This window comes from Myxocyprinus asiaticus, chromosome 5 (assembly GCF_019703515.2).
Source record: "Myxocyprinus asiaticus isolate MX2 ecotype Aquarium Trade chromosome 5, UBuf_Myxa_2, whole genome shotgun sequence".
NCBI classification, from domain to species: Eukaryota; Metazoa; Chordata; class Actinopteri; order Cypriniformes; family Catostomidae; genus Myxocyprinus; species Myxocyprinus asiaticus.
Window position 1 is genome coordinate 23,097,298 of NC_059348.1, and position 15,155 is coordinate 23,112,452.

The 15,155-nt window shown below is 38.9% G+C and overlaps 1 protein-coding gene across 5 annotated transcripts in view; it reads left to right on the top strand.

Moving 5' to 3' along the window:
- The window catches only part of LOC127441399 (coiled-coil and C2 domain-containing protein 1B-like), a 26,705-nt gene continuing 11,550 nt past the window's right edge, over positions 1 to 15,155 (top strand). The window contains exons 1-19 of one of the 5 annotated variants that reach the window (XM_051698778.1): positions 1 to 92; positions 438 to 545; positions 745 to 864; positions 1,059 to 1,200; positions 1,849 to 1,885; positions 2,021 to 2,150; positions 2,235 to 2,342; positions 2,561 to 2,689; positions 2,837 to 3,143; positions 6,129 to 6,256; positions 9,593 to 9,671; positions 9,969 to 10,028; positions 10,144 to 10,286; positions 10,562 to 10,634; positions 10,975 to 11,123; positions 11,444 to 11,488; positions 11,773 to 11,890; positions 14,150 to 14,322; positions 14,591 to 14,710. In XM_051698778.1, coding sequence (XP_051554738.1) covers positions 799 to 864; positions 1,059 to 1,200; positions 1,849 to 1,885; positions 2,021 to 2,150; positions 2,235 to 2,342; positions 2,561 to 2,689; positions 2,837 to 3,143; positions 6,129 to 6,256; positions 9,593 to 9,671; positions 9,969 to 10,028; positions 10,144 to 10,286; positions 10,562 to 10,634; positions 10,975 to 11,123; positions 11,444 to 11,488; positions 11,773 to 11,890; positions 14,150 to 14,322; positions 14,591 to 14,710 — 2,007 coding nt within the window. In that variant the 5' untranslated portion in view covers positions 1 to 92; positions 438 to 545; positions 745 to 798. Of the gene's footprint in view, positions 93 to 437; positions 546 to 744; positions 865 to 1,058; positions 1,201 to 1,629; positions 1,744 to 1,848; positions 1,886 to 2,020; positions 2,151 to 2,234; positions 2,343 to 2,560; positions 2,690 to 2,836; positions 3,144 to 6,128; positions 6,257 to 9,559; positions 9,672 to 9,968; positions 10,029 to 10,143; positions 10,287 to 10,561; positions 10,635 to 10,974; positions 11,124 to 11,443; positions 11,489 to 11,772; positions 11,891 to 14,149; positions 14,323 to 14,590; positions 14,711 to 15,155 lie in introns of those variants that run through there. The other 4 variants (XM_051698779.1, XM_051698782.1, XM_051698780.1 and 1 more) reach the window with 4 other exon arrangements.

The following is a 15,155-nucleotide window of genomic DNA, read 5'->3' on the forward strand; positions in this document are numbered from 1 at the left end:
AATGAATATTCGTGTATGCTCCGCCCACTGGAAAACAATTTCACAGGAACTGAAGATACTGACCGGTGTCGTTTGCTACTGTTGGACGTGAGGTATCTTGATGTTTTAGTTGCATTGGTTGTATTAGCAAAATAGATCTAATGGTATGAGCACTGCAGTGAGCTACGCTGTTTGTTTCTTTGTAAATCACAGAGGTAAATAAAACAACATTCTGTCAAACCGCTTAACTTGTAATACACCGGTATCCCTCTATGAGGGGTTGCTGGCGAATGGGACGTCTTTAAGGATTTTTCGGTTCGGTTGTCATCATATACTATATGTACTTTTTTCTTTTCAGCGAGTTTAATTTTAGCCGGACATTATCATTATATATTGTCTCTCATATCCGTAAAGTGCTGTTGTTTCTACCATATACACTGACAGCTTCATTTATTCAGGGTTATGAAGCACTTCATACGGACGGAAGGAGGAAGTGGAGACAGTTTGCGGTTGACGAGGAAAAGAAAGTGAAATAACAGTTCATAACTGTTTGCAGGATTCGTGGGGTGAGTCAGCAGTCCACGTGTTAACAGCACATGTGACTGTCGTTTGCTCTAAACTTCTGTCAGACTGCCATCAGACACCTTCATGTTATTAGTTCATACTCACATGACAACTGTTCAAAACCTTGAAGACAGAAACACAAAACATATCTTCTCTATTATTCCTTCGTGACAGCTCTATTTTCGTTTATTTACACTCTAGAGTCTGGCCTCAGGCACAGTGTTTGTCCAGTAAGTGGTGGACGAGCAGGAGGGAATGTTTGGCAGGAAAAACAAGCGAGCAGCACCGCAGAAAGGCCAAGGCGCAGCTGCAGCCAAACAGGCGAGTGGGTTTTTTTTAATTTTTTTTTTTATTTTTTTTTTTTTTTGGATATATGACATCAGCTGTAGGTATGTTGTTTGTCTGAGACATGTAAAGGAAGGGGTCTATGATTTAGAAACCCTCTATTAACTTCCCACCTGTGGACCACGACAGGTGTACAGTGGAAAGTTTAATGCTAGCATGTCTTTTTGCAGATGGGGTTGTTGCTTGATTTCAAACCAGATGATATGATGGTCATGGACCAAGACATGGATGACCCCGATTTAGAAGCAGAATTTGCTGCTATTGTTGGGAAGAAACCACTGCCTGCTGCAACAGGGAAAAAGGCTGGTAAAGGTGGGTATCATGGTTATTGTTTCTTCTTATGATATTCAAATTTGTATTATGAATACAGATTGTATATTTCGCAACCAATCCTGAAAAGATGACAGTGTAGGTCTACTCTTAATAAAGTGCTGGTATTGACTGCCACATTAAAAAAAGATAATTCTCTCATCATTTACTCACCCTCATGCCATCCCAGATGTGAATGACTTTCTTTCTTCTGCTGAACACAAACAAACATTTTTTCAGCTCTGTAGGTCCATACAATGCAAGTGAATGATGGACAATTCTTTAAAGCTCCAAAAAGCAAATAAAGACAGCATAAAAGTAATCCTTATGACTCGTGGTTAAATCCATATCTTCCGAAGCGATATGATGGGTGTGGGTGAGAAACAGATCAATATTTTAGCACTTTTTGTTTACTATAAATTCTCCTCCCAGCCCAGCAGATGGCGACATGCACGAAGAATGTGAGTTGCCAAAAACAAAAGGAGAAAGTGAAAGTGGAGATTTATAGTAACCACTGGAGTCTTATGGATTACTTTTATGCTGCCTGTATGTGATTTTTGGAGCTTAAAAGTTCTGGCCACCATTCACTTGAATTGTCTGGACCTACAGAGCTGAGCTGTTCTTCTAAAAATCTTCATTTGTGTTCTGCAGAAGAAAGAAAGTCATACACATCTGGGATGGCACGAGGGTGAGTAAATGATGAGAGAATTTTCATTTTTAGGTGAAATATTCCTTTAATAATGTTATCAATCTGATCGGTTATTTTCTGTCTTTTATGTTATTCTTTTATAACTTTCTTGAAAATGGTCTGTGAAAGTTTCAGATTCACTGACATTACTTTTTATGATAAAGCCCCATTACCAATGGAGGATATTGCAAAAATGGCAGAGGCATGCATGAAAGATGTTGATGATGATGACGATGACAATCTGGAAGATGACGAAGATCTCTTGGTAAATGAAAGATCTTGATTTTAGACTGTTTCAGCACCTACTAGATGTGTTAAAACAAATATGTATGTTGTGATGTGTCGCTAGGCTGAGCTACAGGAAGTGGTTGAAGAGGAGGAAATAGAAGACTCAGGTGCCGCAATCTCATCCTCCCATGTTAGTGCCAAAATTCCTTCAACAGAACCGGCACACCAGGTATAAGGCACATTTTATTTAGGACGTCCTAATTGATGTAGTTATCATGTTGTCAATGTGAATCTCTATCACCTTAAAAGCATTGAATTGCTCATATATATATGATTTTCTTCATAATACTACATCAGTTATACTATATTTGTCAGGAGTTCGTAGAAGGCTTTTGTATAAGAATAATGAGCCACATCATGTTTTGTTTTCTCCCACTGGAAACTAAGGTCTCCTCAGTGCCTGGGAGCATTGAACACACCTTAGAGGAGAGAATAAACATGTATAAAATGGCTATTGCAAATGCCAAGTCCGCAGGGGAATCCTCTAAAGCCCGGAGATATGAGAGAGGCCTTAAGGTGAGTGGATTTAGTGTAACTTTGGATAAGGGAAAAGCATGCAGTGTTAGGGAATAAAACAGAATCAATCATGCATGCACTCTTTAAATTTGTTTAAATGGTAGTTGACGAAAAATAAAGTCTTTTGACTTTTTTTAAATTTGTTAGACACTACAAACTATGCTGGTGTCAGCACGGAAAGGAGGGAAGACTGACGAAACGGAGATTCCCCCGCCAGTTGCATGTGGGGCCTCTAGTGGTCCCGATTGGCCTCTTGCCCCACCAGCAACATCACCTGATCAGCATGGGGAGTCTGATAGCGCTGTTGAGATCTCTCCTGTCTCAGTGGAAACCGTCCATGTTGTCATGGATCCAGCACCAAACTCTAGAGAGGAGTCCTCTGGTGTAACCTCTCCAGCTTCCCTGTCATCTCCAGAAGAGGAACATGCAGGACATGCTGCTGAATCATCCTCAGGTCAGTGATGTGCTTCTGCAGCAACAGACCACTATTTAATTGTTACAATTACAGTTACAATTACACATTGAAAGTGTGGGATTTTTTTTAGGGATTAAAGAACATTTGTGTAAAATGAAGAAATATTTAAGATGATCTAAGATTCTGTTTTTGGGTCACTAGTCAAATGTAAGCAAATTTGGGGCATTGACTGTTAAGTCCTTTGTACAAAATGTCAGATTGCCTTGCTTCCATTGAAGCACACAAGATACTTCTCAAATCATGCTGAAATAACATGGATCACATGTTTTTTCATGAACTGTGGAGTGCATGACAAGTCGAGTGCATGTTGTCATTAATGCAAAAGGGGACTTGCCAAATACAAAAAAGAATCTGAAATTCATCTATTTTTCAGTTAAACTTCTCACTCAAAACGTTATGTGAATAATACAATTGTAATTAAATATTTTATATTATATTAAGCCATCTTTACACTGCAAAGGTGGCACAGAAGCTGCATCTGAAGTGAGATTGTGGTGTATTTACAAAGAGCTGATCAGAGCAGGCATAAATGCATTTAAAAGCAATTACAATTGCATAAATAATGTTAAGAGATGAATATGTAAATTCAAACCTTAAAGTTTTGTTTGATAGCAGGGGCTGAGGTGGGTCAGAGCAGGCATAATTTAGTCTGGTTTTTGTGTTTTTACACAGAATTTTACACAGCCACAGAGCAGGCTTAACTCTGTAGTGTAAAGATGCCTTAAAATAATGCAAAATAGAAGCATTTTCACTGGTGGTCTCAGACTTTTGAACCCCACTTTACAGTATGTGGTTGTGAGATCAGATCAACTTGGTTTCCTATTTGGTTTGTATTTTGCATGCTTTTTCTGTTCCTTTAGATAGGCTTTGTTCCTTTGTTGCTTACAAAATATTAAGAAATCGATACATTAGATTTTAGTTAGATATTTTAATTTTTTGACATTTATATTACTTTTGGGTTTACGTTTGGCACATTTTCTGGTTACAAATATATTTCATTGCTGTCCAACAAAGAATATATATAAGGAAAAAAATATTTATTTATCATTAATAGTAGTCATAGTTTGTCAGAGATAAACACATACAAGAAAGAAGAAAATAAAGAAGGAAAAGTCTAATTCGCCAATTCTTGAGATGGACAAAACATGTTTTAAATCTTATTCTTTATTTTTTTAATACTAAATTATTTTAAAATGGGTAAATTTGTAGACAAAGTTATCAGCTAACAAACCATGTAAGGAAACTAGGAAAAATGCTTTTTTTTTCTGAAAATTGACATTTATTAATAACTTACATCTTACTGTGATTTGTCAACTCTGTCAGATACACTTAAAAGCAAGCCATTTTAATTTGATCCATCCAACAAGAGCGTTAAGTCTATAATTATCTAACAATAGTGTTCATTTAAGGACTTAAAGAGCACCTATTATGTTTTTTCAAATATTACCTTTCATGTAGTGTTATATAGCTGTTTGTGAATGTAAAAAAGTCTGCAAAGTTTCAAAAATCAAAGTGCACAAGTTATTGACTCCCCAAAGAAAGAACCGATTCTGAACACCTGAAACGAGTCGTTAGTAATTCCAGACTTACCTCCTGTACTAACCTACGTAATTTGGTAACAAAAAACCCACCTCTGATCTTCATTGGCTGCTCGCAAACAGCTTTGACCCGCCCTCAAACACTACACTAAGCGGTAGACCAATCACAACAGACTGGGACATCTGACCAATCAGAGCAGTGTAGGCTCTCTGAAAGGAGGAGTTTAGAATGAATCCTTTAGAACGGATCATTGAACGAGTCGTTTTTGACACTGGGAAAAAAGCTGCAATTTAAATTATGAGCAAATTAAAGTGTTTTTTGACCTTGGATGCATGTAAATCTATTGTACGAGACCTTTAAACAAAATTAGGCACGTTTAAAAACCATAATATGTGCTCTAAGCGATAAAAAAAATATTCTATAAATGTTTTCTGTTTTCACACTATTCGGAAAATTCTGACGGAGTTGACAAAATGTATATTTTTCCATTTTAACCATGTGTTGTACACTGGAGCCATTTTGTTTTTTTTCCCTCCATTAAAGCTGCCTCTATAACCTAAACTATAATGGCAAAGTTATTCCACTTAACAGAAATCATAACAATGGGAATGACGGAGTTGACATGTTGAAGCTTTGACCGCAGAGACTTAAACATTGTTTAAAATATACAAAAATATAAAACTTACCAGACCGTGTGTCCTACTGTTGCATCCACCATGAGCAAGAAGTGGGAAAGGGTTACTCAGAGTTATAGCTGACCATGGCATTGTCTGATTTATTCAGGATTATTAAAAAATCTGATGAAACTGATGCAGTGAGGACACAATTTAGATTTTTTTTTTTTTATGGAAAATGTAACAATGATTTTTATTTTTATTTATTTTATTTTTTTTAATGCAAAATGTCATTTAAAGTTTACTTTATGTATTGTTTGATATCTTACTGATCCCTACCTTTCATTTAATATTTATATTTATGCATTTGTGGCATTTTTAAACACTTTGTTTGGCAGTTTAACATTGTGACATCTTGCTGAGTACAGGTTAAGTTACATGTGCTTCCAAGTATAGAGCATGCATTTAAAAAAATCTAATGAAATTATTTGAAAATATAAGTAATAAATGCCCTGAGTATACACCTTTCCTTTAGATGTAACTTTTTCAGTATTTGTATTATTATACATTTCTTGATCTTTAACATAAAGAGGATTTTTGTATGTAGGACATGTTTTGTCCCTTATCTCAAATCATATTTATTTATTGATTGATTGAATCAACAAGGTTAGACATGTAAAAACTAAAAGTATGTTGAAAATTAAGATCTTCCCCTTTAAATTGTTCCTGACATGCTAATTTAACTAGAAGTTTGACATTCTACAGTGTTCTTGTAAAGGGCTTATTGTGGTTTCCTCTGCTCCTCAAGTAGACTCTCCAGTCAGACAGCCCACAAAAGACATTCTGCTGGAGCGACAGAGAGAGTACAGGATGGCAGCCGTCAAGGCCAAACAAGCAGGAGATATTGATCAAGCCAAAATGCACGTGAAGGCCAGCAAGGTAAGACATGGTTTCTGTCAGAACCTATATCTATATTGGCGGCCAAAAGTTTGGAATAATGTACAGATTTTGCTCTTATGGAAAGAAATTGGTACTTTTATTCACCAAAGTGGCCTTCAACTGATCACAATGTATAGTCAGAACATTAATAATGTGAAAAATTATAATTTGAAAAAAAATGTCAGAACTTCTTAAACTATTTTAAAGAGTTCTCATCAAAAAATCCTCCACGTGCAGCAATGACAGCTTTGCAGATCCTTGGCATTCCAGCTGTCAGTTTGTCCAGATACTCAGGTGACATTTCACCCCACACTTCCTGTAGCACTTGCCATAGATGTGACTGTCTTGTCAGGCACTTCTCGCGCACCTTACAGTCTAGCTGATCCCACAAAAGCTCAGTGGGGTTAAGATCATAACACTCTTTTCCAATTATCTGTTGTCCAATATTTGTGTTTCTTTGCCCACTCTAACCTTTTATTATCTGTATCAAAAGTGGCTTTTGTTTTTGCAATTCTTCCCATAAGGCCTGCACCCCTGAGTCTTCTCTTTACTGTTGTACATGAAACTGGTGTTGAGCAGGTAGAATTCAATGAAGCTGTCAGCTGAGGACATGTGAGGCATCTATTTCTCAAACTAGAGACTCTGATGTACTTATCCTCTTGTTTAGTTGTACATCTGGCCTTCCACATCTCTTTCTGTCCTTGTTAGAGCCAGTTGTCCTTTGTCTTTGAAGACTGTAGTGTACACCTTTGTATGAAATCTTCAGTTTTTTGGCAATTTCAAGCACTGTATAGCCTTCATTCCTCAAAACAGTGATTGATGAGTTTCTAGAGAAAGCTGTTTCTTTTTTGCCATTTTTGACCTAATATTGACCACAAGACATGCCAGTCTATTGCATACTGTGGCAGCTCTAAAACAAACACAATGTTAAGCTTCATTTAAAGAACCAAATAGCTTTCAACTGTGTTTGATATAATGGCAAGTGATTTTCTAGTACCAAATTAGCAATTTAGCATGATTACTCAAGGATAAGGTGTTGGAGTGATGGCTGCTGGAAATGGGGCCTGTCTAGATTTGATCAAAAATTACTTTTTTCAAATAGTGATGGTGCTGTTTTTTTACATCAGTAATGTCCTGACTATACTTTGTGATCAGTTGAATGCCACTTTGGTGAATTAAAGTATCAATTTCCTTCCAAACAGCAAAATCTGTACATTATTCCAAACTTTTGGCCACCAGTGTATATGTATTGCCGGCTCTATATCGTTCATTTTTAAAACAGCTTTATTTATAACTCTACAAGTAAAAATCTGCAACTCCTCTCCTGGAAAATGGTTGAAGCATTTTTAAGGCTTTATTAAAATGTATCAGCCCTAAGTGTTTTCTTTGTGTTTGATTGTATTTTTATTTGTACAGAGATGGGATTCTTATTATGCTCGAGTGATTTTATTCTGCAGTTTATTCCTATTTATAACAGATTTGAGAAATGCAATTTGGCTGTTTACCTTATAACTTGCTTACGTTTTGTTGTCACCAAAACTTTAGTTTAATTTTTTGTCTCCATTAAAACCCAAAGAACTCTCTTATAGCTGTGTAGTCTGTACTCTATGTACTCTCATATAAACTCAGCAAATAAAGAAACGTCCTCTCACTTTCAACTGCTTTTATTTTCAACAAACTTTGAAGATGTTGAAAAAGATTCAACAACTAAGACATAAACTGATCAAGTTTCACAGACGTGACTAACAGAAATGGAATAATATGTCCCTGAACAAATAGGGGATGGGCGGGTGGTCAAAATAAAAAATAACAGTCAGTATCTGGTGTGGCCACCAGCTGCATTAAGTATTGCAGTGCATCTCCTCCTCATGGACTGCACCAGATTTGCCAGTTCTTGCTGTGAGATGTTACCTCACTCTTCCACCAAGGCACTTGCAAGTTCCTGGACATTTCTGGGGGGAATGGCCCTAGCCCTCACCCTCCGATCCAACAGGTCCCATACGTGCTCAATGGGATTGAGATCCAGGCTCTTTGCTGGCCATGGCAGAACACTGACTTTCCTGTCTTGTAGGAAATCATGCATAGAACGAGCAGTATGGCTGGTGGCATTGTCATGCTGGAGGGTCATGTCAGGATGAGCCTGCAGGAAGGGTACCACATGAGGGAGGAGGATGTCTTCCCTGTAACGCACAGCATTGAGATTGCCTGCAATGACAACAAGCTCAGTCTGATGATGCTGTGACACACCGCCTCAGACCATGACGGACCCACCACCTCCAAATCCATCCCGCTCCAAAGTACAGGCCTCGGTGTAACACTCATTCCTTCGACGATAAACACGAGTCCGACCATTACCCCTGGTGAGACAAAACCGAAACTCGTCAGTGAAGAGCACTTTTTGCCAGTCCTGTCTAGTCCAGCGAAGGTGGGTTTGTAGGCGATGATGTCTGGTAAGGACCTGCCTTACAACAGGCCTACAAGCCCTCAGTCCAGCCTCTCTCAGCCTATTGCGGACAGTCTGAGCACTGATGGAGGGATTGTGCGTTCCTGGTGTAACTCGGGCAGTTGTTGTTGCCATCCTGTACCTGTCCCGCAGGTGTGATATTCAGATGTACCGATCCTGTGCAGGTATTGTCACACGTGGTCTGCCACTGCGCGGATGATCAGCTGTCCTTCCTGTCTCCCTGTAGCGCTGTCTTAGGCATCTCACAGTATGGACATTGCAATTTATTGCCCTGGCCACATCTGCAGTCCTCATGCCTCCATGCAGCATGCCTAAGGCACATTCACGCAGAGGAGCAGGGACCCCGGGCATATTTCTTTTGGTGTTTTTAATGTCTTAATGACCGTTCCACAGGTGCATGTTCATTAATTGTTTATGGTTCATAGAACAAGCATGGAAAACATTGTTTCAACACTTTTCAATAAAGATCTGTAAAGTTATTTGGATTTTTACAAAATTATCTTTAAAATACAGTGTCCTGAAAAAGGGACGTTTCTTTTTTTGCTGAGTTTACATGTTTCAGAGTGTGTTGTTTATTTCGCTTACCTTTTGTTTAATGTGGGGATTTAGAAGGACTTGAACTTTCCTCAAGCCTTTGCACAGTTTTCATTTAGCATTGCATTTAATTCATTTAAATCAACCATATTATTTTAACTGTTGTCATGCAAATTTGGATATTCCTCATAACCAAGTTTCTTTATTCCCATCAACATGGGTGATGATTTCTAATAACTCTCTAGTAACAACATTTTGCAAAGTTATTTTTAAGACTAAAATAAGACTTGTTGGATTTCACAAAGAGAGCCACTATGCTGTGTGCTTGTTTGGCTCAGGGATTCGATGCAGCAATTGAGGCTTTGGAGAAAGGCCAGTCGGTGGACATGAGCTCCCTCCCTCCTTCTTTGACTCAAGGTTAGACCACCTGAAGTGTCATCTATATACAGAAACATACTCTACATAAGCGGATTATCCATGTGATGTTGTTTCAGGCCTTGTAGCTCAATGGAATAGCTGTTGTTGCATTGTATTAAAAATTAAAGGAAACCAAGACAGTGTAATATTCAAACTAATATTAGTTTTCATTTAGCTTGTGAGACTTGATTGAGATTTTGTGGTTTGTATGGATACAGCAGTGTTCAGTTGTATTAGTACTGTCTACTGTATTTCAATCTGCTTTTAAAGGCTGAATTCTTTTCCTGGCTGCTACAGTTACTCGTGTCGCACCTCAGGCAGCTGTTAAAGTCTCAACTTCTGCTCCTGAAGGGCAAGGTGAGTCGTGTTTCTTTTTTAGCAATAGTCAAATTATGGTCTAAATGGAACTAAGAATTGTATGAGTTGCTTGTCCTGTCTCTTACTCTGCATTCTCTGTTTTTGGTTATTCTAGCTGACAATGTTTCTGGCCCGGCTCAGCCCAAAACTATTCTTGAAGCTTTGGAACAGAGGATGGCCAAATACAAAGAGGCCTTCACACAAGCTAAGGCCAGCGGGGATGATCGCAAGGCCCGCATGCATGACCGCATCACTAAGGTTAGCAAAGCTGTCACGCTAAAAATGGACCTGTAATCAGCCACATCATGTGTTGATAATGGCACGTAGTCGAATTTGACAATCATGCTTTCAGTTTCAGTCACATAGTTTCCTGTTTAGATTTTATCAGTTTGGATCAATGGGGGGTATGGAAATCCATTCAAGTTTGCATTAGCAAAGCATTGCACATTGTAGGCATAGCCGGGTGTTTGTACAGACTTGTTTGGTTATGGAAGGAAGTGGATGATCTTTGGTCTTCTTTCTCTGGTTCACAGCAATACCAGGCTGCCATCCGTGCCCATAAAGCAGGTCGAGCAGTCAATTACGATGAACTTCCAGCCCCTCCAGGTTTGATCTCAGAGCTCTTGCATAGTACATATTTTACATTAAATTCAATAGTTAAAGCCGAGAGAAGATTAGCACAACTGACAAATGCAAGAATGTAATGTGTACAGTACATTACTTTATAATCATCCATTAGCAGATGCTTTTATCTAAAGCAACTTAGGGCATCTAAGCTTTACATTTTATTAGAACATGTGTTCCCTGGGAATTGAATCCACGATTTTGATGTTACTTGCGCCATGGACTACCACTTGAGCTACAGGAACATATCAACATTTCTTTAATGACTTGTTTGAACGCCTGCCAAGAAATGATGGAGATCAAATTTAAATGTTCCCTGTAGGTTTTCCTCCAATCCCAGGCCAGAAGGCCACTTCACCAGAGCAAGGATTGGATGCTGTGCTGGAAATGGCCAATAAGCTGACATCTAATGAAGCTGATGCTGGTGCTGAGGAGGAAGCTGGATATGGGGAGGAGAAGGTGGCAGAAAAAGTAAGTATTTTTCTATTAAAATTTCCATAAAATGTTCTTGTAATTTTATAAATTTGTCCCCTTTTGTTTAAAGGGGTAAAGACAAGAGGAATCAAATTTGCCTTGATTCTTTGACATATATGAGGTCATTGTATTATAAAAAAAAACATACTGTAAGTTTTAGAACTCAACTCAAAAGAGCATTTTTTTAAACTAAGCTGTCAAGACGACTCGTTCTCTACTTCCTCTCCACATTCTGATGTCACACTGTGGTAGACATTTGCATCTGTCCACCTCCACAACAACACATCAACTCCTACTTTACCTTATGACTTCCGTAGCCCTGCCCCGTATTGATGAGCAGTGAGATCGCAAGGAGAGAGCAGGTCAGTCAAGAACAGAGACCCAATCATAACAGTGGGTATTTACTGTCAAGTCTTAAAGGAGAAGCAGCACCAAAACTGAGTGTTTCTGACAGAGGGTCAGAATGAGGGTGGAAAATGACCATGTTTTACAAATATATGACATATCTAATATAAGTGAATCTCAAGGAACATATTCAAATAATAATAAAAAAGCCATGTCATGACCCCTTTAAAGATGACAGTGTAGATTTAAATCTTTTGTAATGAGCACACAGTCTCTGTTTGACAACCATTTTGCCTTCCAGACTGCAAAAGTAGACAACCAGAAGAAGCCCACTCTTGCAGTACAGCCAATGGTACAGGAGCCCAAGAGGACCCCTTCCCCAGACAGGACATCCAAAAGGGGGAGTCTGCCTGATACTTGTAGGGTTTATGTTTTATGTAATTAAACATTTTAATCAAATTAATTTAATCATGTGCCGATTAATTTATCAAATGAATTACATTTAATCGCTTGTATAAATATTTATGAGAAAGGCGCCCAAATAAAGATAATTTAGTGTATAATAATTAAAATACATTACGTAATATACAGTGCATCTGGAAAGTATTCACAGCACTTCACTTTTTCCACATTTTGTTATGTTACAGCCTTATTCCAAAATGGATTCAATTCATTATTTTCCTCAAAATTCTACAAATAATACCCCATAATGTCAATGTGAAAGAAGTTTGTTTGAAATCTTTGCAAATTTATTAAAAAAATAAAATAAAAAAAAATCACATGTACATAAGTATTCACAGCCTTTACTCAATACTTTGTTGAAGCACCTTTGGCACCAATTACAGCCTCAAGTCTTTTTGAGTATGGTGCTACAAGCTTGGCACACCTATTTTTGGGCAGTTTCTCCCATTCTTCTTTGCAGGACCTCTCAAGCTCCATCAGGTTGGATGGGGAGTGTCGGTGCACAGCCATTTTCAGATCTCTCCAGAGATGTTCAATCGGGTTCAAGTCTGGGCTCTGGCTGGGCCACTCACAGAGTTGTCCTGGAGCCACTCCTTTGTTATCTTGGCTGTGTGCTTAGGGTCATTGTCCTGTTGGAAGATGAACCTTCACCCCAGTCTGAGGTCCAGAGCACTCTAGAGCAGGTTTTCATCAATGATGTCTCTGTACATTGCTGCATTCATCTTTCCCTCGATCCTGACTAGTCTCCCAGTCCCTGCCGCTGAAAAACATCCCCACAGCATGATGCTGCCACCACCATGCTTCACTGTAGGGAGAATTCAGTCTTTGTTTCTCATGGTCTGAGAGTCCTTCAGGTGCCTTTTGGCAAACTCCAGGTGGGCTGTCATGTGCCTTTTACTGAGGAGTGGCTTCCGTCTGGCCACTCTACCATACAGGCCTGATTGGTGGAGTGCTGCAGAGATGGTTGTTCTTCTGGAAGGTTCTCCTTTCTCCACAGAGAAATGCTGGAGCTCTGTCAGAGTGACCATCGAGTTCTTGGTCACCTCCCTGACTAAGGCCCTTCTCCCCCGATCGCTCAGTTTGGCCGGGCGGCCAGCTCTAGGAAGAGTCCTGGTGGTTCCAAACTTCTTCCATTTACGGATGATGGAGGCCATTGTGCTCATTGGGACCTTCAATGCTGCAGAAATTTTTCTGTACCCTTCCCCAGATCTGTGCCTCGATACAATCCTGTCTCGGAGGTCTACAGACAATTCCTTGGACTTCATGGCTTGGTTTGTGCTCTGACATACACTGTTAACTGTGGGGCCTTATATAGACAGGTGTGTGCCTTTCCAAATCATGTCCAATCGACTGAATTTACCACAGGTGGACTCCAATCAAGTTGTAGAAACATCTCAAGGATGATCAGTGGAAACAGGATGCACCTGAGCTCAATTTTGAGTGTCATGGCAAAGGCTGTGAATACTTATGTACGGGTGGTTTTTCTTTTTTATTATTTTGTTTTTTTATTATTATTATTATTTTTTTATAAATTTGCAAAGATTTCAAACAAACTTCTTTCACGTTGACATTATGGGGTATTGTTTGTAGAATTTTGAGGAAAATAATGAATTGAATCCATTTTGGAATAAGGCTGTAACAACAAAATGTTGAAAAAGTGAAGCGCTGTGAATACTTTCCGGATGCACTGTACATATATTGTGGCAGCAGACAAGTTAAGCATTTCTACAATACAAAAACACATTTCACAATGTGAAATTAAGTTTGAAACTTTGAAAAACCCACCTCGAGGTCCCTTAATTCTGTTGTGCTTCATTCAGCTGTGATTGAGTGCAAAAGCACATCTGTGGAAGGCAGAGCTGCTTGTCTTTTTGGTTTGACAAGGCGTGTTGCCTGTACAGTTGGAGTGCTGACTGCCCCCTACTGCTACATCAATGTGGTACATCAAGCTTGAATTGCTCTGATGGTTGGAACATTCCTTATTACGAAATTTACGTACAGATTGGAGTCATGATTAATTGCATTCATTTTCATTTCATTAATCGCACTAAATTAACATTTTAAATCGACAGCCCTAGTTTTAAGATTACCTGTTTATTGGGGATGCTTTCCTATTTTTGACTGATTTATGTGAGAAGCACAGAAAATTCCTATCAAATGGTCTTTGTTTCAGTTTGTACTTGTTTGCACAGTCATTCTGGTTATTGTCTTCTCAGCTCAGCAGCTGCTGGAGTTTCTGGAGGGCCGCAAAAAACAGTACATGAAAGCAGCACTGCAGGCAAAGCAGAAGAATGATCTAGAGCAGGCCAAGACCCTCCTGCGCACAGCCAAGGGTTTGGACCCCTTGATAGAAGCAGTGTGCAGCGGCAAGACAGTGGACATAAGCAAGGTAAGCTGATTGCTGTTTTTTGTAATAAATATTATTATTACTCTCCCGTGTCCCCATTTCTATTATAAATTATTAAATCCCTAATGAAAGGATGGTAGTGTTAGCAAATGTTTTGGAAAAAGTATATGGCAGGGTTATGACCCTGTTGCTTGTAAACAATCACCAGGAGGGATCCAGCAATTAGATCTTGATTTTAATTTGAGGACATCTCTCAAGTACAGTGCTGTAAAAATGAATCGTAGTGCGAATTGAATTGTATTGTCTTCAGGTACCATCACTACCTGGAGATGAGGACTTCATCCTGGTTCATCACAGTGATGTTCGGATCTCTGAGAAGGCTGAGGAGGTCTACACTCAACTTAACAAACTACTCAAAGAGCAACATGAGGTAATAAGAAGACAGTGATTTAAAGGGATAGTTCACCCAAAAATGAAAATTCTCTTATCATTTCCTCACCCTCATGCCATCCCAGATGTGTATGACTTTCTTTCTTCTGCAGAAGACAAATTAAGACTTTAGAAGAGCATTTGAACTCTGTAGGCCCATACAATGCAAGTTAAAGGTGACCAGAACTCTGAAGGTCCAAATATCACATAAAGGCAGCATAAAAGTAATCCATACGACTCCAGTAATTTAGTCAAGCGATCCAATCAGTTTTGGGTGAGAACAGACCTAAATGTAATGTCTTTTTCACTATAAATCTTGACAGCAGTCTCCTTGGCAATCCTGATTTCAAGCTCGATTACACTTCCTGTAGCGCCAGCTAGCACTCTGCGCATGCGTCAAGCGCTAGGAAGTGTAATCAAGCTTGAAATCATGATTGTACTTAGAG